We start from the raw sequence: 23,336 nt of genomic DNA on the forward strand, positions 1-23,336 counted from the left end.
TTATACTATAACAAAACTGAAGGCCAAAATTAATGGAGTCAATGAAAACATCATACCCAAAGTTAACAAGGTGAAAATTAGGAAAAAAATTCTAATGATTGAAACAAAGGATTATTATACAGAGTATACAAAAACCCATGTGAATCATAAATACAAAAGAAAACTGGACAAAGAATATAGACAATTCACAGATGGGAAAAGCCAAATGGTTAATAAATATTAGAAGAGATGCTACCTTACTGGTTATCAGGAATTTTCTTAAAAATTGATATATTCCTTTTAAGTCATCTGAATGGCAAAAATCACAAAGTCCACATATACTCGGTGCTGGTAAGAATGTATGGAAATAGAAACCCTTATGCATCACTGCTAGGAACATACATTGGTACGACGACTTTGGAAAACAATCTTGTCACTGCTAATGAGATTAAATGCATGTGTGTGCCCTATGTTCAGGTTATATCCTAGAACCCAACAGTTCCACACTTGGTGCTAAAACCACAGAAACTCCTGCATAAGTGTGCAGAAAGACAGGATAAGGCCATTCGTGTTTAGTGGAACTGACGTACAAAATGCCTCTTGTCCTTCCTCTGTACTTGTTCCCTCCAGCTCGAAAGCTCTTGCCTTCAGACACCTGCATGTCCTCCTCTTTAACTTCAATCCAGTCTCTGCTCAAGTTGTTAACTAATCAAATAAGTCTTCCCTGACTGCCCAATCTAAAACAGCTCACCCTTCAACCCAGAATCTCTCTGGATATCCTTCTTAATTTTTACAAATAACACATTTAGCTATTTGACATGCTCATGTATATGTTTATTGTCCAGGCTCCACTGATTAAAATGTAAGGTACAGAGACCAAGGACTTTGATTTGTTCAAAGGTATATCACTAGAATCTAGAACAGTAGCTGGCACATATGAAAAGTGATGAATAAATACATGTTAAATAATGAATTCAGCCCTGGCCGGTGTAGCTCTGTTGGTTGGAGCGCTGACCCATAAGACTGAAAAGTCACGGGTTCGACCACAGTCACGGAGGCAACTGATTGACATTTCTCTTCCACATCGATGTTTCTCTTTCTCTTACCTCAACTCTCTCCCTAAGTGAATGAATGAATTAATTAATTCAATGACTAAATCTCAATCTCTGCTTCCAGTTGTGTAAAGGCACAAAAACAAATCCGTGTGTCTGACTTTTCCAGCCAACTTGATCTAACTTGCAGGGTATGTAACATTCCAACTCTTCAGCTCCAGTAATTCAACTTGCATTCAGCAATGAAATGGCTTCTACTAGCCAGGCACTACTCTGAGACATAAATGGGGCTATTTGCATTCAAGTCTAGAAAGGAAAAAAAGGCAACAATTACAATATAGTATAAGTGCTATAATAAGCTGTTACAGAAGAATGTAAAAAGCCTAACGCACCATATGGAGGATGGGGAAGGCTTCCCAGGAGGGAATAATGTAGCATTTCTGTGAAGTAGGAGTTATGCAGAAGAGTACAATTTGGGTGTTTGTCAGACAGGTGTACATTTTAGAAGACACACAACATGTAAATATCTCAATTTTAAAAAGCATCCTAAAACTTCTGAAGAACTGTAAATAGTTCAGCATGACAGAAAAATAAGAGGCAGGAAATAACAGAAGGTGAAAGCAAAAGCAAGCAAGACCCAAATCATTAAGGTTCTTATTTTCTAGGATTGGTGGTTTGGATTTTAATCTAAATCTCTACAGAGATAAACTACAGACAATGCAACCTGCCTACAGAAAAAGGAAGGGTTGAGAGGGATGGTATGTATTCTTGGAAGCAAGCAAATTATTTAGGTTTACAAAGACATCCAGATAATAATGATACTCTGAACCAAGGTAGTAACCACAGGGAAAAGGTAGATGAAAAGGGCAAGATTTAATAAATAGACAGCTAAGCAGGGGAAAGGCAGCACAGAGGATGATAACAGGGAAGAATGAAGACTCTGGGCATCTCCAAGTGGGTGATGCACATAAGAACCATAGGAAGGTGGAAGAGAAACAGCTTCAGAAATGGTGAGAAACAATTTTTGACATGAGTATCTTAAAACAGCAACAATGTGTTAGAGCTGAATGCTAAACAGGCAGAGATTTGGGGCTCCTCAAAATAGAGAGAGCCGTTGAAGTCATCAGAGCTAAGACCATTCAAGGAGACTGGGGAGAAGCAGAAGATATGACCCCAAGTGAAACAAATATCCCAGTGGTCAGAGAAGACAGAATAAACCAAGATGTAGGAGGGAAATAAGGAAACTATAGTGTGGCATAAACATAACAGCACTTCAGAGGACAACTCGTCAAATCGAATTATTAAAAAGATTCCAGTACATTTCATAACAAAGAAATCAATGGGTCATCATCCCCATTAAATTCAGTGACTGTGGTAGATTGACTTCAATATATTAGGGGGGAAAGTAACAAGGAGGTGGAGAGAATGAATATAACAACTTTCAAGAAACTTAAGGAAATAATTACTGATGAAACTGAAGATGAATTCAGAGTGAGGAGAGAGTACTGAACATGACTGTGTTTAAATCCTGATGAATTAGTGCCAGTCCACAGTAAAAAGGAGATTCTAGACTGAAATGTGTTCCCCCAAATTCGTATATTGGAGCCACCATCCCAGTATCCTTAGTATTAGAGGTAAAATTTTTGAAGAAGTGATTAAGTTAAAAGGAGGCCATCATTCAATAGGTGTTCTAATTTAAAAAAAAAAAAAAAACGAGGTTCTAGTGTACAGAAGTATGACTATGTAAAGAGGGAGAAATGGGTGGTCATTTGTAAATCAAGAAGAAAGGCTTCAGAGGAAACCTATCCCATTGGAACCTTATGTTATACTCCCAGCCTCCTAAACTGTTAAGAAAATAAATTTCTATTAAGTCACCCAATCTGAAGTATCTTATTATGGCAGTCCTGGCAAACCAATACAGTGAGGAAACATTGTCATTAAGTAGAAAATCTTAGAGCATTTAAAGATGAACAGAAAGAGGTAGAAATGTTTCAGATGAAAGAGGACAAAAAGCAATGAAGTTCTCAGTTTCCATCAATCTCTTTCATTTCCTCTGTCAAGTAGAAAGCAACTTTATCCAGGAAAGACTAAGGAGGAAAGGATATGGAACGTTAATAACCACCATGGGTTAACACCAAAGATTTTCACTGTAATTTCACAGAAATCTTCCTCAGTGATGAAACATAAAAGAAAAGGTGTCATGCAGTGGATGCCTTCTACTGTAGAGTCACTCTGTCCTTAACTTGAAGCCTCTGTACTGAATAGAGAAATCTGAAATAACATGAAAATGGAGGAGTGAACTCCCTACCCAAGGGGAGGTGGGAATGGTGGAAATCTATGACTGTAAAATGCTCTTCCTTACTTCCTTCTGAAAAATCACCAAATTTCAAGGACACTACTGCGCTACAGCGGAGCTCCTTCTCACTGGGGTGGGGAGGGAGTATGTCAATAGCAATCTTGGCAGAAGAAGAAACAGAAGTAGTTATTAAAGACACAGGATTATTGAACTGCCTGTCCATCACATGACAAATGTTTGTTGTTGAATGAATATGTAGCTGTCATTCATGAAAGCTTTAGTTCAGTTTTAATAATCTGGCAGTAACTACTAAACGAAAAGCAATGAGTCAGACCCTGGGTTTTACATCTAGATATGTGTGACCTTATGCAAGTCACTAACCCTTGCTGGGTCTTAAGTTTCTTTAACCAGATATATCAGGCTCTATAATCAGCATAAGATCATCTCAAATTAAAATAAATGATGCTATAATTTTTATGCAAAATCTCAGTCTTCTTTACCAACCAAAGTTGTGTGTCTCAAGCTTTAAGGTACATTCCTATCATGTGGATAGCTTGGAAAGTGCAGATTCTGGTTCAGTAGCTTTGGGGTTAAGCCGGAGATTGTGCAATTTCAACAAACTCTCGGGCGATGCCATATGCTACACTTTGAGCAGCAAGAGTATAGAACACTGATCCGGCTCAAGCCCTACAAAGCCTGTAAGCGTGTCTTACGATCCCTGAGTCACTTTGATATTCAACAATCCCCATTTGGTGCAGACAGTAAATAATGAACAATATTGCCAGAAATAACACAAAATCAGGAGAAGCCCCAAACAAGATACAAATATACACACCTACATCCACACTACACAAAGGCTAAAATCTATCTAATCAAACATATTATCTTTCAAAATATGAATATTCCTATTTCTAAAAAAACATGCATTTATCTTTGAAAAAATCTTTAGTGTCTCAGTCTACAAATAATCTTTCGCATTCTGGTTTAATCTGAACGCAAACACATTCACAGTATCACATCATCTAAAGATTTTCTTGTTACCAAATAATCTCCACATATTTGTTTAGAACCTCTAATCATATTACTATAACTAAATTCTTTTTGGTGAGAATTCTCTTCTGCTTTAGGAAGTCTAACTAGGACAGAGCAGTCCAGCTGCCCTAGAGCTATAACATATTGCCACACAGCACTGCTATAATTAAACTGTTTCTACTATTCCCTGTGCAATCCTATCACAACCAATAGGGAAAGATTTTCACTGTAATTTCACAGAAATCTTCCTCAGTAGTGAAACATAAAAGAAAAGGTGTCATGCAATGGATGCCTTCTACTGTAGAGTCACTCTGTCCTTAACTTGAAGCCTCTGTACTGAATAGAGAAATCTGAAATAACATGAAAATGGAGGAGTGAACTCCCTACCCAAAGGGAGGTGGGGAATGGGGGAAATCTATGACTGTAAAATGCTCTTCCTTACTTCCTTCTGAAAAATAACCAAATTTCAAGGACACTACTGCGCTACAACGGAGCTCCTTTTCACTGGGGTGGGGAGAGAGTATGTCAATAGCAATCTTGGCACCTGTAGACAATCCACCTGTCCTAGCTATTTAATCAACCACTTTGAAATAATACTCCCCTTAATCACCATCACACACACACACACACACACACACAAAAGAAAAATGACAAATGCAATGGGTTTCCAACAGTTTTGCTGAATCACAAATACCCCCCAAAATAAAGCTGCAGAAGTCGATGGGCTTGAGCCTTGGCAGCCATACCCCCCAGCAAGCACGTCCTCTCTGAAAATGTGTAACTTCCTTCACTTGTTCATTAAAGGCTAGCGAGGGTCTAATGCTTCGTTAAAGCTTTCACTATATTGCCATTAGCAGTGCCATGCGTGCAGTAATGATGCACAGTGGCTTTACACCAAAAAAGACCACGGCCTCTCTATCCCCCAAGGGCAAATGCAACCCCTAGTCCTCAACCACAGCCACAACGGGCACCCTACGATCTCTTCATCTTGGGACTCAGTGTCTGCGGTCCGGCGCCCCGACTCCTCCATGACCATACTTCCAGCTCCGGGATGACTGGGAGAGTCCAGAGCTCCCACGGGTTCCTGGGGTTACGCAAAGAGTCAAGTCCGCAGGCCCTCGCCGCACCGCAGCTATCCCTCACCTCCCTGTAGCCCCACGTCCCTTCCCGGCCGCGCAGGGCTCCGCTGCCCTACCCACTCCTTCCTTTCACTCGCGTGCGCTCTGGGGCTCTCAGGCCCGGGCCTCACCGCTTAGTTCCGCCCGGTATAGCCCAGCTCTCCTGCTTCGACTCCCCAACACGCAGCGGCGTCCGTTGGTCCAGAGCCCCACGCTCGCAGTCCACACGCCGCCGCCTACTAATGCCGAAAGCCGCTTCTAGGAACGCGCCATGTTCAGCGTCGCAGCTCTAAACGACGCGGACGCTCGAATATTGCGTCACAGACTCCCACAGCCTGTGGAATAGGCAAGGAGAGGCGAGATAGGACCACAGAGGGAAGAGGAGGGAGGGGCTTTCCCTTCGAAACCGAAGGCGCCGGACGGCTAAATCAGCAGTATGCGCTTGCGCGGTATAGAGCCGGGAGCTTGGACTCAGAGGGAGGTGTAACCATAGAAACCCTAGGTCGGGGTTTCTTCTCTCCCGGAAAAATCAATTGTCTCCCGAGTTGACTGAAGCTTGATTCAGAACCATTTTCCTTTCCCTATTCTAGATATTAGCTGCTAAACTGCATTGTTTTACAGGTCCGTCTCTGCAGAAAAGTTATTAAAATAATCCTATTTTCACTAATATTTTTGTTTTAATATCCTAAACTTGATGGGCGCTCTACTCCACAACGATAGAAAGGGTGGAAAGATTAAAAAGGAAGTCCAGTTCTCCCTGCTTCTGCTGCTAACTAGCTTAGTGACCTAAGTTTTCTTAATTTTAGAATGAAGTTGTGAGGAAGTAGGTGAGTAGTCACAGAGATAATAGTAGATAACATTTATTGAGCATTTAGTTTACGCCAGATACAGTTCTAAGACCTTTATATGAATCGTGTATTTTAATCCTCAAATCAATACTATGAGATGATTTTTATTATGCTCATTTTACAGGTAAAGAAACTAAAGCACAGAGAGGTCAAGTAACCTGCCTAAGATCACACAGCTAGTAAATGGCTGTGTTAAGATTGAAAACAGCAATCATAGGTCTTACACTATAAAAATGTTCATCACACAGGGATGTTTTTATTTTATCTTCAGCCAAAACATGCCTATTGATTTTGGAAGAGATGTGAAGAGAGGGAGACACAGAGGGAGAGAAACATGAGAGAAGCAGTCTCTCCTAAGCTCTGACCCTGGATGGAACCTACAGCCTGGGCCTGTTACCGGACCTGTAATGGAACCCACCACAGGATGGCACCCCAACCAATTGAGCCACACCACTCAGGCCCACAGGCCTGATTTTAAAATAAAAACATAAAATTTGCCTACATAACTGCCAAGAAAGGAATGATTAAATCATGATGAATGCAATGTAATAAAATACAAATTGGCCATTAAAAATTATGTGGACATGATTTTGACAGGTTAATGCATTAACAATGCATTGCAAAAGGAGGTAGTTACACACCTGTGTTCAGGATGATTCAATCTTGGAAAATAAATATATACCAAAATGTTAACAGGATTTGTCACTAGTTGGATGATATCATGGGATTTTTTCTTTTTTGGCTTACTTGTATCTTCTGATTTTACTGAAAAGGTAGTACTTCTCAAATGTTAAATGTGCATAGAATCACATGGGGATCTTTTTAAAATACACATCCTGACTCAGTTGGTGTGTGGTGGGGCTTGACATTCTTCATTTCTAATGAGATTCCACTTAATGCCAATGTTGCTGGCCCATAGATCATATGTTGAATAACATATGGAACAAGGGCCAGCTATAAGGCTATAAGGAACATGCAATAAAGAAAAAAAGCCAAATTTGAATTAAAATGAAGAAATTGGCCTACAAGAATAAGTTTTTTCTATTTAGGATAATGAATCCCTTGAAAAATCTAAGGAAAGCTGTAAATTAGAAAAACGCACATACGCAAAATTTGGCCTACACAAATTTCAGGACCCAAATTAAGATTCATTTGGAGGTCCTTGCTTCAGCTACTATGAATGTATAATCTAGTCATTTACTGTGTACAAAACAAACATGTACAGCTGGATAATCTCATATTACTGCATATCATTCTTACTGCCTCATATTATTAGGTCCTCCTGAGACAAGGGCAAACAAATATTTAAATTAACTTAAATCATCATTTGATGTGTTCAGAATATATTGAAAATATTAATACAAGTATAAATTCAGTGCTTTGCCCCCAAAATGGTTGAGAATTGAGAAGAGAAAGCAGAAAGCTGATGAAGCAAATGCTACATTAAATAAACATTGCCTTCTTTCACAAAACTTTATTTTTATTCATTATATCCTCTGGCACATTTAAAATGTTATTTCAAGCATGCTGTACATGTAAATAAGCCTCTTTTCCTACCAAAGCAAATGTTATTATAATTCTTTTTGATATTAAGATTATTTTATTAACAACCTAAAACTCGAAGAGTGGCAATGAATCAATTTGTGCACACCCAAATTGGAAAAAAATATTTTTAATTAATAAAGAATATAAACACCAACCAGAGAAGCATGAAATTATTTTTATAATTACTAAGCCATTTGTAGCTGCAAAGAAAACCTTCCAGCATAAATTTCCAATGCTTATTTCTTTATCACAGCTCATACCCAGCGTCACACAATTCCCTAGGACTCACGGCTCCATGGTGCGTCCAATCTTGTCTCACTTCTGAAGGCTGCCTTGGCTAACAGAAAAAAAAAGGATGAAATTCAGCCAAAATAATGTGATCCCAATTATTATAACCATTCCCCTGTATTGATGATGGTAGCCCTCCCCATCTTTTTTCATTTCTGTAGAAATTTATCATTTGTTATCTTACTGCAAAAAGTAGTGAATCCCCCATTTTCCCTGTAAATCAGAATCTCCTAGAGGGTCTGTTAAACTATACTGGCCAGGGTCCAATCCCACTCTGATCCAGAATGTTTAGGGTGGGGCTTGAAAATAAGAATTTTTGTTACACTCTGTATCACATAGTTTACTGAGGCTGCCATAACAAAATCCCCCTGAGTGGGTGGTTTAAATGACAGAAATTAACTTTCTCAGAGCCCTGAAGGCTAGAAATCCATGATCAAGGTGTCAGCAGAGTTAGTTTCTCCTCAGGACTCTCTTCTTAGCTTGCAGATTGTTGGTTCTCCCATTGTTCTAACACAGTCTTTCTCCTGTACACCCACCCCTCAGGTGTCTCTTTGTCCAGATTTCCTCCTTTCACATGAACCAGTCATATTGAATTAGGTCACACCCTGAAGATCTCGTTTTAATTTACTTACCTCTTTAAAGATCTGTCTCCAAATACAGTCACATTGTGAGGCACTAGAGATTAGGGCTTCAACCTATAAATTTTGTGGGGAACAATTCTGCAGGATGATCAAGGTTCACAGCTAGATAAATACCAATTTAGTCTCTGCATAAACTAAATACACATATTCACCTCAGTGATTTAGTTTACATAACTTAAAACATGTGACCTCTTCCAGGATGGTCTTGCTATTTTCCTCAAAAAGAAAATTACATTTGGGCCCTGGTTGGTGTGGCTCTGTGGATGGAGCACGGACCTGTGAACCAAAGCATCACAGGTTAAATTCCCAGTCAGGGCACGTGCCTGGCCCACAGGCCAAGTTCCCAGTGGGGGGTGTACGAGAGGCAACCACACATTGATGTTTCCCTCTGTCTCCCTCCCTTCCCCTCTCTCTAAAAATAAATAAAGTCTTCTTCTAAAAAATCATCATTTGGTTTCCATTCTTATTGTCAAAATAGCTTCTCCCACCCACCTTGTTGGTCTTTTTCTCCTTTGCTTTGCTTTTTTCTTCACACTTATCACCACCTGATATAATGCCCGTTCTTATCTAAATTTTTATATTTATTGATACTGAGAGAGAGAGAGAGAGAGTTTGATTGTCATTCCACTTATCCATGCATTTATTGGTTGATTCTTCTATGAGCCCTGACCAGGGATACAGCCTGCAATCTTGGGTACTGGATGACGCTCTAACCAACTGGGAGACTCGGCCAGGGCCATAATCTGTTTTTCCTCCCTAGGATATAAGCTCCACTTTATTTCGCTCATCACTGCACTTTCACTGTGTAGAACAGTGACCTGGAAAGATGAGAATGTCCTTAGGTGATCTTGCATTCCTTATGAGACATAAAAGGCAAGGTCTCCTGCTGAGGAACTGGACAGGTGGTAAGGAAGGAGGAAGGAGAAGAATTAAGAAGGTTTAAAGATCCTTTATGGCAAATGGAAGAGGGAGATGAGAGGGAATTCAAGAAGAGGAGCTGGGCAGGGTTCAGAACCCAGCTAAATATGGAGCCCATGAGTGTCTCTTTACACTGCTGTGCGGCCTCCAGCAGTTCTCACTCACAGCCTGGAGGATCGCAGCGAGGGCAAAGTGGTGAGCATAACATTTTAGCTCCTTCACAGTAAGTCCCTGTTGACCTTACCTACTTATTCCTCAGCTATACCAACTTTCTTTTCCTTTCTTAAACATCTTTACATCTAGGCTTTGTTTGCGCTTTTCCCTTTGAAGCCCAACTTTTCCTTGGCTAACTTTTTTTTTTTTTTTAAGGAAAAGGAGAAGGGAAGGGGAGAGGGAGAGAATATCGATGTATGCGAGGTACACAAATTGTTTGCCTCTCGCACGCCCCCTAGTGGGGAAAGCCAGCCTATAACTCAGGCACATGCCCTGACTGGGAATCGACAAAGCGACCTTTAAGGTATGCAGATTAGCATTCAATCCGCTGAGCCACACCAGCTCTTGGCTAACTTTGTCCTTTAAAGATTCAGCTCAGAAAAATAAAACCATATACATTAAAAAAAACTTTTTTCAAAAAGGGAAAACTGTATATAAAAAATAAAATAAAGACTGGCTCAGATATTTTATTTTGAAAATGTCCCCCCAATTTCCTCATGTACTAACCATAGTGCTATGATCATACCTTTTTAAAAGCAGTCTTTGCAATATAGACCTAGCTTCAAGATGAAGCTGTCATCTTTACTGCATGATCTTCAGCGAGGTATTAAATTTGTCCTTCATTTTTCTCTTCTGTAAAATGGTCAGAAGACCTATTTCAGAGAACTGAAAGTGTTAAATGAGATAATGTAACTAAAGCACTGGGCACCTAATTGATGAGGAAATGTCTCCATTATTGAAACTATTTGCATGTCTTCATCTCGACAGAAAATTCTTTAAAAGTAGGGATCGTGTCATGTTCATCTTTTTATTCCTAGCATTTGACACAGGGGCTGGCGCACTAGATTCTCCAGAATGAAATAGGTAGTTGAAGGTGCTACTAGGGTATATGAATCTTCTCCTCACTTTAAATTACAGTAAAGAAAGACCAAGGCTCAAGAATGCACACAATTAATTGCACAGGGAACAGTCAGCTTTGGTAACGACAGAAAAAAAAAAAACGTCTTCCAGAAAAATGAGTTACACACAGAAACATTGATAACTGAAGCCTCTACTCAGGCAGGCAAAACAGACATTGACCTTGTACTCATGAGCTTATGGTTGGATACACTGGCACATCACAATACTTGGAGCACACCAACTGCTATATTTACTTAATTTAGGATGTTTTGTTTGTTTCTCTCAATGGAATAAACTTGAATCTCCACCACCAAGCAGTATTTAATAAACATCTGGAACTCAATAAAACGCTTAGGGCGAATGACGTGGCACAAAAGGAAGCGCAGCATCTATTAGCTGTAGTGGACCTAAAAACTTACTACATTCTCGGAATGACTTTCCACAACGCAAAAAACAGAGAACTCGCTCCCCCGAAGCAGCAAACGCCGCACCCCAAACTCCTGGGCTTCCCACTCCAACTTGTGCTGGGAAACGGGAGCGAAATACGTGACAGAAAGAAACCTTCTTCGGACATCAGTGATCCCAAAACCTGGTCTGATCCACAAGGCATAATTGCCTCATATACCTTAAACCTCCTCTACAAACTCGAGAGTACCGGAGCAAAACCTAGTTAATTAACCGTGCGCAGTGAGACAGGCCACACCCCACTTCCAAACTGGCTAATCCAAACTTCCAGAATTGGTATCGGGGTGTCTTCTGGGATCTGTAGGCTCCCAACGCTCTAGCTTGTGACTACAATGCCCGGCAGCCACTGGGCTCCAAGGTGAGTCCTTTTCCTGGGGGCGGAGCTCAAAGAGAAGCAGGGGCGGTTCCTCCCCGGCTCTCGTACACAACCGAGCTGTGAGTGGTGCGCTTGGTGCTGGCCGTGAGTCCCACGTGGTGCGGAGACTTGAGTAGCCTGCCTTGGTCCTCGGTGACTTTCTGGGCTCTTGGGTCGACTGGCAGCATAGATGCCGAAGATCAAGTCGGGGGCGAGCGGCCGCCGCCGCGATCGGCAGCAACAGCGTCGCGAGCTGAAGAGCGCTGGAGGTGGGTCAGCCTGGCGGGAACTGAGGTCGGGTCGGGTTTTCTGCCAGCACCAAGCCTGGGGCGCAGACAGAGTTCTAGGCCGGGGCAGTGAAACTGCTCAGGACCCGTCCTCCTGGATTCCAGGGCGCCGGCTGTGGGCCCTGCTCGCAGGCTCTGGCTTCCTTTCCAAAGAAAGGATGGATTTAGTGTGTCAGTCCCAGCTCCAAGTATGACGTTGATGCCTCTTGTCCACCAACGTGCTTTTTCTTATCTGGGGCGGTCTAACATCTATCGGATTTTACTTGGGAAATTAAGGCTGTTTCATGTTTTCTTTCAGGACTCATGTTCAACACAGGGATTGGGCAGCACATTTTGAAAAATCCTCTCATTGTCAACAGCATTATCGATAAGGTGGGTGTGGAAAAGGAGGTAGTTATTGGGTGATTATTGTTAGTAATATTTAAGCACTGAGAGAATGCCTAGCACAAAATAGATGCTCTATAAAGACTTGTTGAATGAATTAAAGAATTGTGTTAGTTTCACAAGCCGTCCTTGCCATGATTTGCGTCATTACATGGGTCTGGGTTTTTACGGGCCCAGAGTTCTTCTTTTTCTATAGGTTTACTTCGTAGGTGCACATTTATTTAATTCCAGATTATTATCATTATTCCCCAATCACTTAAGCTTTTATTTACTCCAGAGCCTAAAGAAATGTCTAAACAGACATCTTAGGAATTTTATTCCTCCCCAGAGAAACTTACATAATCCTGTTACACATATAAACTCTTTGGCATTTTCCTCCGGTATGGAGTGTTGACGTTCCCTTATTGTTATGGATGATTGGTTGCTAGGACATGAAATATAGGAGGTGCAAATTACTTTCATGGCTACAAAGGAGGCATCCTGGAGCTGTGGGGAGAGCATTACACAATTAAAGGATTTCATCTTGATTTCCTGTTATTTACAAAATGAGTGTAGGCCTAGCTTTTTAACATTTTTGGTTCATGGATTTTTTTTGAGCATCTGGTAATAGCTGTGGACCCAGAATACCACAGCTGTACAATTTCTGGTTACTCCTGCATCCCTGAAAACATGCATGGGTTGAGACTTGAGAAATCCTGGTACGGCATGCTGTGATTCTCAGGCAAGGTCATTATATTGAGTCCTTTCCAGTTTAAACTTACTAATTACAGAGTTGGTAACAAACAAGATGCTATTGAAATAATTCTCAAGGTAGAAAGTAGAATGCCAGTCCCAGAAAGAACTGCTGTTCTGCTTTCCTTTTTAAAAAAAAAATTTAAATGTATTCCTTGATTTAGAGAGAGAGAAAGAGAGCAATACTGATTTGTTGTTCCACCCACCTTTGCATTCATTGGTTGATTCGTATGTGTACCCTGACCCAGATCAAACTCGAGCGCAGCCTTGGCATATCCGGATGATGTTCTGACCAATAGAACTAGCGAGCCAGGGCTAGTATGCTTTTCTGACTCCTAAAGTTGCCCCAAGGTAGGGTAGGTGTCAGTTTTCCATTTGCACCAAATGTTTGATAATTTTGTAAAGTGTGTAGATTATTAAGGAATTCCTAAAAATGGAGTTAAAATAAAATCTATTAATTGAGCACTTTCTAGCAAAGACATTCAGATGTAAGTTAAATTATGTGTTCAGATGTGCCAGTGAGGTTGAAGTGGTGGTTTGGTTGTTTTATTTGCAGGCTGCCTTACGACCGACTGATGTGGTGCTGGAAATTGGACCCGGAACTGGCAATATGACTGTTAAGTTGCTAGAAAAGGCAAAAAAGGTAAGAAAGATTTCATGTTTGATATCAGAAATGATTATGTGAGTAAGGTCAGGTGGTGTACAAATATACATCTCTTTTAATTAATTGCTATTATTTTAACAGTAATTCTTGATCCTTTGCTAGAAACTTTATCTTAGAAAATATGGGTGAAATGGGTAAAGATGGTGAAAAGGTACAAACTTCTAATTACAAAATACCTGGGAATGTAAGGGACAGCCCGGTGACTATAGTTAGCAACACTGTGCTGTATATTTGAAAGTTGCTAAGAGAGTAGATCTTAAAAGTTGTCATTGTAAAATGAAAAATTTGTAACTGTGTGGTGATGGATGGTAACTAGACTTATCTTGGAGTATATACATGTTATCATGATATTGTACATCTGAAACTAATATAGCATTATATGTTACATATATCTTAGTTTTAAAAAAATGGATTAAGAGAGCCCAGACCAGTGTGACTCAGTTGGTTGGGTGTCATCCCACAAAACAGAAGGTTACCAGTTGTATCCCGGTCAGGGCACGTGCCTGGGTTGCAGGTTCAGTCCCTTGTTGGGGCGTGTACAAGAGGCATCCAATCAGTGTTTCTCTCTACAGTGATATTCCTCTCCCTCTCTTCCCCTTTCTCTAAAAATAAGTAACAGCTTTAAAAAAAAATAAAAATGGATTTAAAGAAAATATGGGATATATCAATTGGGAAAAGAGAAACCACATTAGATATTTCAATACAGGAAAATTAATATAGGAATTGGTTACATGGTTGTTACAGGACTAAAAGAATAAAATGAGAGCTTTGAGGTATCCCAAGATTAATCATTGCAAAGAGCAGCTGTCATCTCTGGGCTCAGGGAAGCAAGTAAGAAGGTTGGAGTTATCGGAACCTAGAACTTTGGAGGAGATCGGAAGAACTGCAGCACAGGCCCCTGGGTTTAGGGTGTCACCTGGCCTCTGCTAGAACCTTCCTTGTCCCATGGCTGACCCAGTGTCCAATTAGATGGAACCATTGTTGTGTCCTCTGGTGGAAGCAGGTAGCCCATTTTAAAGCACTTATTTGAAGAGAATTTAATGAAGAGACTACTTACAGATTGATATTTTTGTAATGATGGGAATGGGGTTAAAGGGAACCACTAAGCATTAGTGAAAGACCCAGGGACTAGCAACAGTAGTTAACAGTTACCATTCAAAGGACTCAAGGGGCAAGAGAAGGGGACTGTGTTACTGAGCCACTGAACGGAGGCCACTGTCAGAACACTAGCAAGGCATGGACAGGCCTTAGGAAATACTCACCCTCTGTCCTTGTGCCCTGTGATGCAGGTTCCTCTCACTGGCCAATCCCAACCAGAAGTCAAAGGCAAGGGAGCTGGTCTGCATCACTCTGTGGGGCACAGGGAAAGCTGGAGAAAAGAACTGAGAGCCAGACAGACTAAGCAGCACATATATCTATTCTGTAGACACGGTCTTCCTGCAAGACATGTTCACCTGATAATGAAATAAAGTTATAGTTTCAACATTACCTGGTATCCCTTTACATTTACTTCAGAAATTAGCTATTATGTTTACTATGGACTTAATAGATAACAGAAATAATTTACTCATTCTAGCAGAAGGTGTCTTGAATGCTTCTGCATGCAAGACATTTACTACATGTCTAGAACTTTTACTACACAGATTTCCTGTATACTTTTTCATCTTCTGTTCAGTTCCAAACCATGAAGCCCAATGAACATGATAATTCTGTCAGTTATTTGGGTCAAACTCTCTAGCTGACCACATTTCTGGGTGGTGTTTTTTGTTTGAAATGGTAGAGAACAATTAAAGGAATATTGATGATAGAATTTGGAAAAAGAAGTTCAATTCATATAAATCCTATAAGAGTTACTATTGAGATAAGAAAAGTTTTATACTCCATAATCACTCTAAAAAAATTTTTTTTTCTCAATTAAGGTAATTGCCTGTGAACTTGATCCAAGGCTAGTAGCTGAACTTCACAAAAGAGTTCAGGGCACGTGAGTATTCATAATAGAATTAAAGTGCATTTCAGTCTCATGAAACACCATTCTTTTTTAATTATGTTCTTCTTATTATCAGACCTCTGGCCAGCAAACTTCAAGTAATGGTGGGTGATGTGTTGAAAACCGATTTGCCATTCTTTGATGCGTGTGTGGCGAATTTGCCTTACCAGGTATGACTTCAAATAGTCAGGAACATTACATTAAATGTTTCTCTTGTGTGTCTTTCCCAGAAATGACCAGTTAATTCTCTTACAGATCTCTTCTCCTTTTGTCTTCAAGCTGTTGCTGCACCGGCCTTTTTTCAGGTTTGTGACAAATACCAAAGTGACTGCCTAATCTGAGAAAGATCGACAGTCTAGGCATGCACACAGATAGCCAAAGATGAAACTTAGGGCAGCTGAAAAACTACCGGACAATTTGTTTTTGTAGAAAATACCCGTTTGTGTGGAGGTCTCTCTCTCTCTCTCCTTTCAATTGACAGTTATTTGGGGAGGTGTGGTGATGGTCCCACTTCTGAGACCAGATGACCTTTCCCAGTTTCTCATCCCCTTGCCATTAGTTCAGGTCAAACTTTTCATTGCCTTATGTCTGCACAATTGCAGTGGCCTCCTAAGGTGCCTCCAGTATAGTCCAGACCAATCGTTTTCAAACTACAAGTCAAAAACCCCTGAGTAGTTATAAATTCAGTGGGTCACAACTTTTTTTTTCAATGACACAGAATAGAATATATCTGAGGGTATTAAGTACATGTGGCCCAGGTGATTATAGTTTTACAAAAGTTTTTTGTGTTGCCTAGGTTGCAGTGTCAAATGTATTTCTTAGTGTGACTTAGTCAAAAAAGTTTGAAAGTAAGAACCCAGCTTTGAGGATGACCTTATGTTTAAGAGCCTCCAAAAGTCTTCCCATTACTTGCTGAGTAAAAAAAAAACCACATTCCTTAATCTGGACAACACTGATTTCATAACCTTCTTCAGCTCTTCTATGAAGGTGTTTTTTACCCCTGAATGTAATTTGTCTACTGAGCCAATTTTGTTTGAGTTTTGTTTTCCTCGAAGGGTGATACAGACTAGTGCTGATCTGAAATACTTTCTCATCTAATCATTGAGGGCTTACATTAGCTTACTCTGATCAGAGGGTCAGAGGTGTAGCCATTATAAAATGAAAAAGCCAACTGATCATTTTGTGGTAATAAAGCTAAGGCTGAGTGTTCTCCTACTTTCTCACCAACTGGACTAATTATCATGAACTGTAGATACTGCTTTGCTCTGTTTCCTGCCCCAGAAAACCTATTGAAATTCATCTATATACACTATTACATTTATAGCTGACAGTAACCATTTTCCTTAATTCCTTTCTGCGGTCTTTTCAGATGCGCAATACTTATGTTTCAAAGAGAATTTGCTCTCCGACTGGTTGCAAAACCTGGAGATAAGTTGTACTGCAGACTCTCAATTAATACACAACTGTTGGCACGTGTGGACCATCTAATGAAAGTAAGTGACCGTCACTGAAATAATGTGACTTAACTCATCCTTGAGCATCTGGCTGTGTCTTCAGCAAGGAGAACGTATTTGATTACTAACTTAGTTATTTTTGAGAGAACTGTGTAAACATTTTCTGATTAACAGGTTGGGAAGAATAACTTCAGACCACCACCAAAGGTGGAATCCAGTGTTGTAAGAATAGAACCTAAGAATCCACCACCACCTATCAATTTTCAGGTGAGGTTTAAATACTAGGTCATTCAATAAAGGGGGACAGAAAATGTCCAGAGTGGAAGATGTGTGTCTTTAGCAGCAGAAACATACTGAGTCAACCTAAATGTCCTCACAGGAAAATGTTAATTATGATACATCCCTCTAATGGGAGTAGAGGGAATAATTTGAGTCAAGGGAGTTGTGAGGACCACAAAAGCACACAGAAAATGTTTGCAAATGGGAAAAGGGTTAGAATGTCATTGTATTTTCCTAAAGATTATAGCTGTGGAAAACGTGTCTCTACTTGCATGGGACTTGGAAAAGAGGATAAAGTGGAAATAGTCGTTAGAGGAGTAGTATGGGTAACACTTTTTAATCAGAATTCCTGCTTTTGCGACTTACAAAGAGAAGGAGGCCAGTCCACCTGATGTAAAGCCTTCCTGCCATCCCTTTGAATAAAAGTGCGGTTGCATGTGTGGTCGGTCACCGGTGGTACACGGAGTGCTTTGTCAGTTACCCTCTCAAGGAGGTTCGGGGGTGTCGCCCAGGACACAGTCTATATCATGCTTGTTCTTAGTCGTGTTTTTTAAAAATGTCTCAGGTGCCAAGGGAGACTTTAGATGCCAAAACACGACATTGTTTTTTGTTCAGATGTGAAACAGTTATGTATTTTTTCTAATTTTTAGAATTGAGGATAAAATATTCAATGAGATGTACAAAAGTTCAAAACAGTATATATCTTACTTTTGCATATGCATCAGCCAAATCAAGATAAAAAACATTTTCATCACTCCAGAAGTTTCCTTCCAGTTTTATACATTATACTAACAGACAAAACAATACCTCTCCCATCTTCTGTTTCAGGAATGGGATGGCCTGGTGAGGATCACCTTTGTTAGGAAAAACAAGACACTGGCTGCTGCATTTAAGTAGGTACTCCACTCCTTTAGAATCTGCAAAGGACCTGTGCTCGACACTGTGCTAGCTGCTGGGATTGGGTCCTTTTCCTGAACACACCGCCTAAGCATTATGACAGCCCACATCCAGACACCTTTCCAACTGACTTTTGCTTTTGGGAGGCAGGGGAATTGAATGAAGAAAGTTCCTGGAGAGGGGAATTAGATCAGGTTTTTTTGGCAAAGCAGGAAAACAAAAAGTGACCACAAACCCCTTCCACATTTGCGTTCAATTCATTTAATTTTATTAACTTGGGAAAATGTAAGAACGTTTTAGGCCCTAAGGGTAAAAGAAGTGGAAGCCATAATTTTAGATTTTTTTATGTGTGGTGATGTTCTGCGGAGAGTCTAGAATTTCCTTAAAAATTTGAGATATTCATTAGGATGTTACTTTTAAAATGTAACGATGTAGTTTGTTACTATTTTGTAAGTTTAAGTTTTCAACACCTTTTTTAGTTTATTTCACCATATGAAACATAGATTTAATCTTACCGTAAACTGAAATTATTGATAATCTCTAATTTTGTAATAATAGTGATGTCATTTATGCTACAGGTCAAGCGCAGTTCAGCAGCTATTGGAAAAAAACTACAGAATCCACTGTTCAGTCCATAATACTGTAAGTAGAAAATGTTTGTGATTTCAGTGATTTATTGGGTTTTAAAGATTCTTTAATTTTGTACATTTCAAAGATACTTAAGAAACATTGTGTGCTGTGTAACTAGCAATTTTTACAGGTCAGTGCTGATGTATATTCTGTGGAACAGGTCTAAGCAACCTTGATTACTCCACTGTCTTCTTTAACCACTGGTAGTTCTTTTAGCCATAGAGAGATTCAGTTGAACTGTAACTTCCTCAGAGGTTTAGGCATGTGCAGCTTGCTCAGCTTAAAAGAATTGTGACCATCCCGTTTGTTGCTCATGTAGCAATTATAAGGTTACGTTTCTCAGTAACTTTTTAATACCCAGATATTAAAATATAGACTACATGGATTTCTGGTTGTGAGCTTCATGCCTCTTCATCATCATCAGTGCAGCATTATCTTTAGCCAGTTTTGTGTCTGTGAGCGCACACATGTCCACGTGTCATGGCTGTGTGGTAACTTCCCAGTTCTTTCCAATTAGTTAAGCAGGGCAGATAGGTAAAAGCCAATTTCCTTCTGTTTTTGGACTCAGATGGTTTAATGTATCACATTGCTACCTCCATTTTCTTTTATGGACAAAGTCATTAAACATTGCCTAAGAAAATAATAAGCTAGATGAAGAAAATTTTTTGGATGAAAAGGTGAAGTAGGATATATTTAATATGCCTTAAGATGGTTGAAGAGACCATCTCTTAGAGAAAACCTAAGCTGGTATATGAGATTTGTGCCAAGAAAATGAGTTACTTTAAAGGAGCAAGAATTACTTTAAAATGTAGTTTACAACTGTAATTATTTTTGTTATGAAGTACTATGTGAAGCCCAAAACTGATAGAATATTTAAGGAAGAGGGGAGTATACTTGATTAATTAATTCAAGGTCTTCTAAGTAATTGGTACATGCCGAACATCACTTAGAGATCCAAGTTTTAATCTGCACAAATAGGCTTTCTAAACTGTCATGGACAGATGGTAACTATTTTATCATTTACTGAAGAAAAAAGAGTCAAGGTGATTTCATTAAAGATACGTCGTTCATTTATTCTGAATCTTGATAGATAATACCAGAGGATTTCAGCATAGCAGATAAAATACAGCAAATCCTAACCAGCACAGGTTTCAGTGACAAGCGGGCCCGTTCCATGGACATAGATGACTTTATCAGGTAATTACATTTTTCTTTTCCTAAGTGTTTACACTTCACTGTGACACCTTCAGACTAGAAACTTAAAGGCTTTTTAGCGGTGTAAGGTGCTACCTGGGAGTTATTGCACAGCACTTCCATGGCATGGAATAGTATTTGGTGTAGAAGATGGAGGCTAGTTAGCTGCAGCAGAATGGATGTTTTCTTTAAGGTAAATAACAGTCCTAGCCTGGAGTTAGCCTCTAAGTCTATGTGTGTTGTGGTGTGTGTGCTCCTCTCCTCCGACCCCCTCCCCTAACTCCATTCATGGTCTATAATAGTTTGTCTCTTCACATAGCTTGTACAGCAGGATTATAATACTTGTAGTTGGACTTCATGTTTTTCTTTATTGGGCATAGCTATTGTTAAATAGACCCTAGGCACAAAATAGTTTGTTACAAACATACCCAGTTATCATTTCTAACTGGTTTAGTGTTGGAGTTACTTGCTTTGTAATTATCTAGGCAGTATACACCAATTTGTTTCCCTTGAATTATACAAGTAATTCTCATGAAAGCAGAGTAAGGCTTCCATTACCCAGGTAATTACTAACCTGTACTCACTGTTTTTAATCACTTAACACTGATTTCCTAACTAATAAACTACCACTTACTGCAGAAGATTTTGCCATTTTAGCTAATTCATTTTTAAAGCTTCCAAATTCTAGGGACTGAATAAAGAATGGGGGTAGATTGTTAGAAGTCATTGTTTGGTTTCACTTTTCTAAGCTGGAAACAGTTCTATGTAACTGAGGCAAATAGGGTTTGTATTTTATACTGGCAGGTTATTTAGTAATACTACTCTTCATTAGATGTTAATACTAGCAGTTAAATATTTAAGTACCTAGCTTCCTTTTTTTTAGGACATTTTAACCAATCTTGACCTATCCTTACGAGACATCCTAAAAATAACCTCAGGTATAAATAGAAATATTTCATCTTAATTCCTTTCATTCTCACCAAATTTCTTCATGGTTGGTAAGTACATGTAGTTTGCTAACTCGGATCTAAGTATATAGTAGGTATATAGATTTGAACTTGGGTAACAGTAAGCTCAGAGGAAGAATAGACATACATAATTAGCTCTTCATCTGTCTTCTGTCTCTAATTCCAAATAGGTTCTTGTTCACTTACCATGTTGAACCAAGTACTAATGAGCTCTTAGATCTGGGATAGTAAGAGGTAAATTCAAGACATACAGGCTATGACAAAACTATCAAAAAGATGTGGACTTAACCAATATATATCTTATAAACTTTGTTGACGAATGATGTTCCTCTAATGACTAGTGTTAGTTATGGGTAAGCTTCAGAGGTTTCTGATGTGTTCATGTTTTAGAATACATAGTATGAGAACTATGTGCAGTTATGTGCCACATATGACCTTTCCAATACCATCTCATTTTGGTTTCTTTTTTCAGATTACTACATGGATTCAATGCAGAAGGTATCCATTTTTCTTAGGTCTGGAAGACAGAATTTTTCAAACTCAAAAGAAACTGGAACTGTATGTTTTTAATAATTTGAAAAGCTGAAGGATGCTTTTCATTCATTGGGACACTGTGACAATTTTTGATTTAATACTACTGTTGTTGCCAGTTACTACTCTGCATTTCTAAGGTAGTTAAGTAAGTCAGTTTAAGTACCCAAATTTTTTGGTTTGGGTTTGTTTTTAATATCTTAACGTAGGCCAGAGGCCTATTATCTTCAAGTTGAAGAGCCGCAGACACGCACAACTTTACCCTTAAATGCACCATTTCTAACACGTTATTTCCTGAAGATGTTCCTTTTCTGCTTTCTATGTTTTATTACTGTGAGGACCTCTTTAGGCTTTCAGCTGTTTAGGTCTTTATCCCTCAGGTGTAAAGTTAAAATATGCTTAACTGAGTCACAGACCCACCATACCATTTCTTGTTCTTCTTGTGTCTAGCAAAAACATTTTTCTTAAACTGCTTTAATTTTGTTCTGTCTACCCTACACAACTTCTTTCATTACTCACCTCTTTAGCTAGCCTGTAACATCAGTGTATACGCTAGTGCTCTGGGAAAGCTTGCATCAGCTACGGAGGCCGTGTGGTGCCAGTCATATTACTCCTGAGCATGATTCCTGTAAGTGAGGATGCTCAACGACAATATGAAATGAAATACAAGATGATGTGATTTTTTTTTCTTGGGGAGACAGTCATAGGTTTAATGAAATTTTCCAAAGGCATTGTAAATCAAAACTTGATATAAAATTTAAAATCTCTGCCCTTCAATTTTGAAACAAGCAAAAAAACTTCAACCAGTCATTTTCCCACAAGTATTTCTCTAACTTCTGGGTGATTGTTTTAAGATATTTCTGAAATGTATGGTTGAGAATTTCAATAGATGTCATAACCAAGTCTTAATTAGCTACTATGTTTAATCATTACCAATATACTAATTGTTAATGTCCTTTATTAAAGAATTATACATAATAGCTGGTTATTTTATTTATATAAGGAAATAAAAATATCTTCATTGATGCCTAACTTAACAAGAGTGTTTTCAAATTATTTTAACAAAAGTACTCTGAGTAAACCTAGAAGAGAAGTCGTTTACCTAAACAGATTTTTAAAAAAATATGACTTCAAAGTGATATATTAAAGTATTTCTATACAATGAAAATAATGTATGTTCTTAATTAGCTACTTATTAATAGTGATATCAGTTTTTAAGACTGAGAGGGTAAAGAATGTTTGTTTAATCCAGATCCAAAAATTATTTCTTAAATAGCTACATCAAGCTACTTTTGCTATATAAATATTAAATATATTTAAGAGTAGGTTTTTTAAAAATATCACAAAACTACTACTCAGAATTCCCTTGAATTATCTCTATTCTTATAGGAAATTTTTAAGATTTAATTCAGCTTTCCCTCTCCACCCCAGTAACTGCTGAGGAGTTTGTCCCCTTTTTGCCCTTTAGTTTTCCCGTCTGTAAAACTGAAGGACTGGATTATATCAAGATCTTTGCTGGCAACTGATTATTTATATACCTTGATTATTGGTCAGAATGAAGCCATTATAGCATAAGGCAGCAAATTTGGATATAAGGGGACCTTCTAGAGATAGTACCCATCTATTTTAAACAATACAGACTAATCTGTTGTGCTTCACATCTTTTTATTGCCCTTTGA

General features: G+C 39.0%; 2 protein-coding genes across 9 annotated transcripts in view; one reads left to right on the plus strand and one right to left on the minus strand.

Annotated features, from left to right (window-relative positions):
- IPO11 (importin 11) overlaps positions 1–5,773 on the minus strand; it is a 185,143-nt gene extending 179,370 nt beyond the window's left edge. For 6 of the 7 annotated variants that reach the window (XR_005068903.1, XR_005068904.1, XM_037062876.1 and 3 more), the window contains exon 1: positions 5,609–5,773. The gene's annotated coding sequence lies outside the window, so the exon portion shown is untranslated. The remainder of the gene's footprint in view (positions 1–5,608) is intronic. The other variant, XM_037062880.1, reaches the window with a different exon arrangement.
- Positions 5,774–11,719: 5,946 nt separating this feature from the next.
- DIMT1 (DIM1 rRNA methyltransferase and ribosome maturation factor) lies at positions 11,720–22,386 on the plus strand. Of its 2 annotated transcripts, none has more exons than XM_037062887.1 (12): positions 11,720–11,919; positions 12,236–12,309; positions 13,610–13,696; positions 15,637–15,698; positions 15,781–15,874; positions 15,960–16,003; positions 17,067–17,197; positions 17,333–17,425; positions 18,266–18,330; positions 18,913–18,976; positions 20,055–20,161; positions 21,599–22,386. In XM_037062887.1, the coding sequence occupies exons 5-12, from the start codon at positions 15,846–15,848 to the stop codon at positions 21,639–21,641; spliced, it is 576 nt and encodes a 191-aa protein (XP_036918782.1). In that variant the 5' UTR covers positions 11,720–11,919; positions 12,236–12,309; positions 13,610–13,696; positions 15,637–15,698; positions 15,781–15,845; the 3' UTR covers positions 21,642–22,386. The 2 variants fall into 2 exon arrangements, with proteins under 2 accessions (XP_036918782.1, XP_036918781.1); XM_037062886.1 differs by having other exon boundaries at positions 11,721–11,919; positions 15,960–16,009; positions 17,074–17,197.
- Positions 22,387–23,336: the final 950 nt, after the last annotated feature.

The sequence above is a fragment of the Sturnira hondurensis genome, unplaced genomic scaffold (genome assembly GCF_014824575.4).
Source record: "Sturnira hondurensis isolate 20B ecotype Veracruz unplaced genomic scaffold, ASM1482457v3 Scaffold0014384, whole genome shotgun sequence".
Lineage (NCBI taxonomy): Eukaryota > Metazoa > Chordata > Mammalia > Chiroptera > Phyllostomidae > Sturnira > Sturnira hondurensis.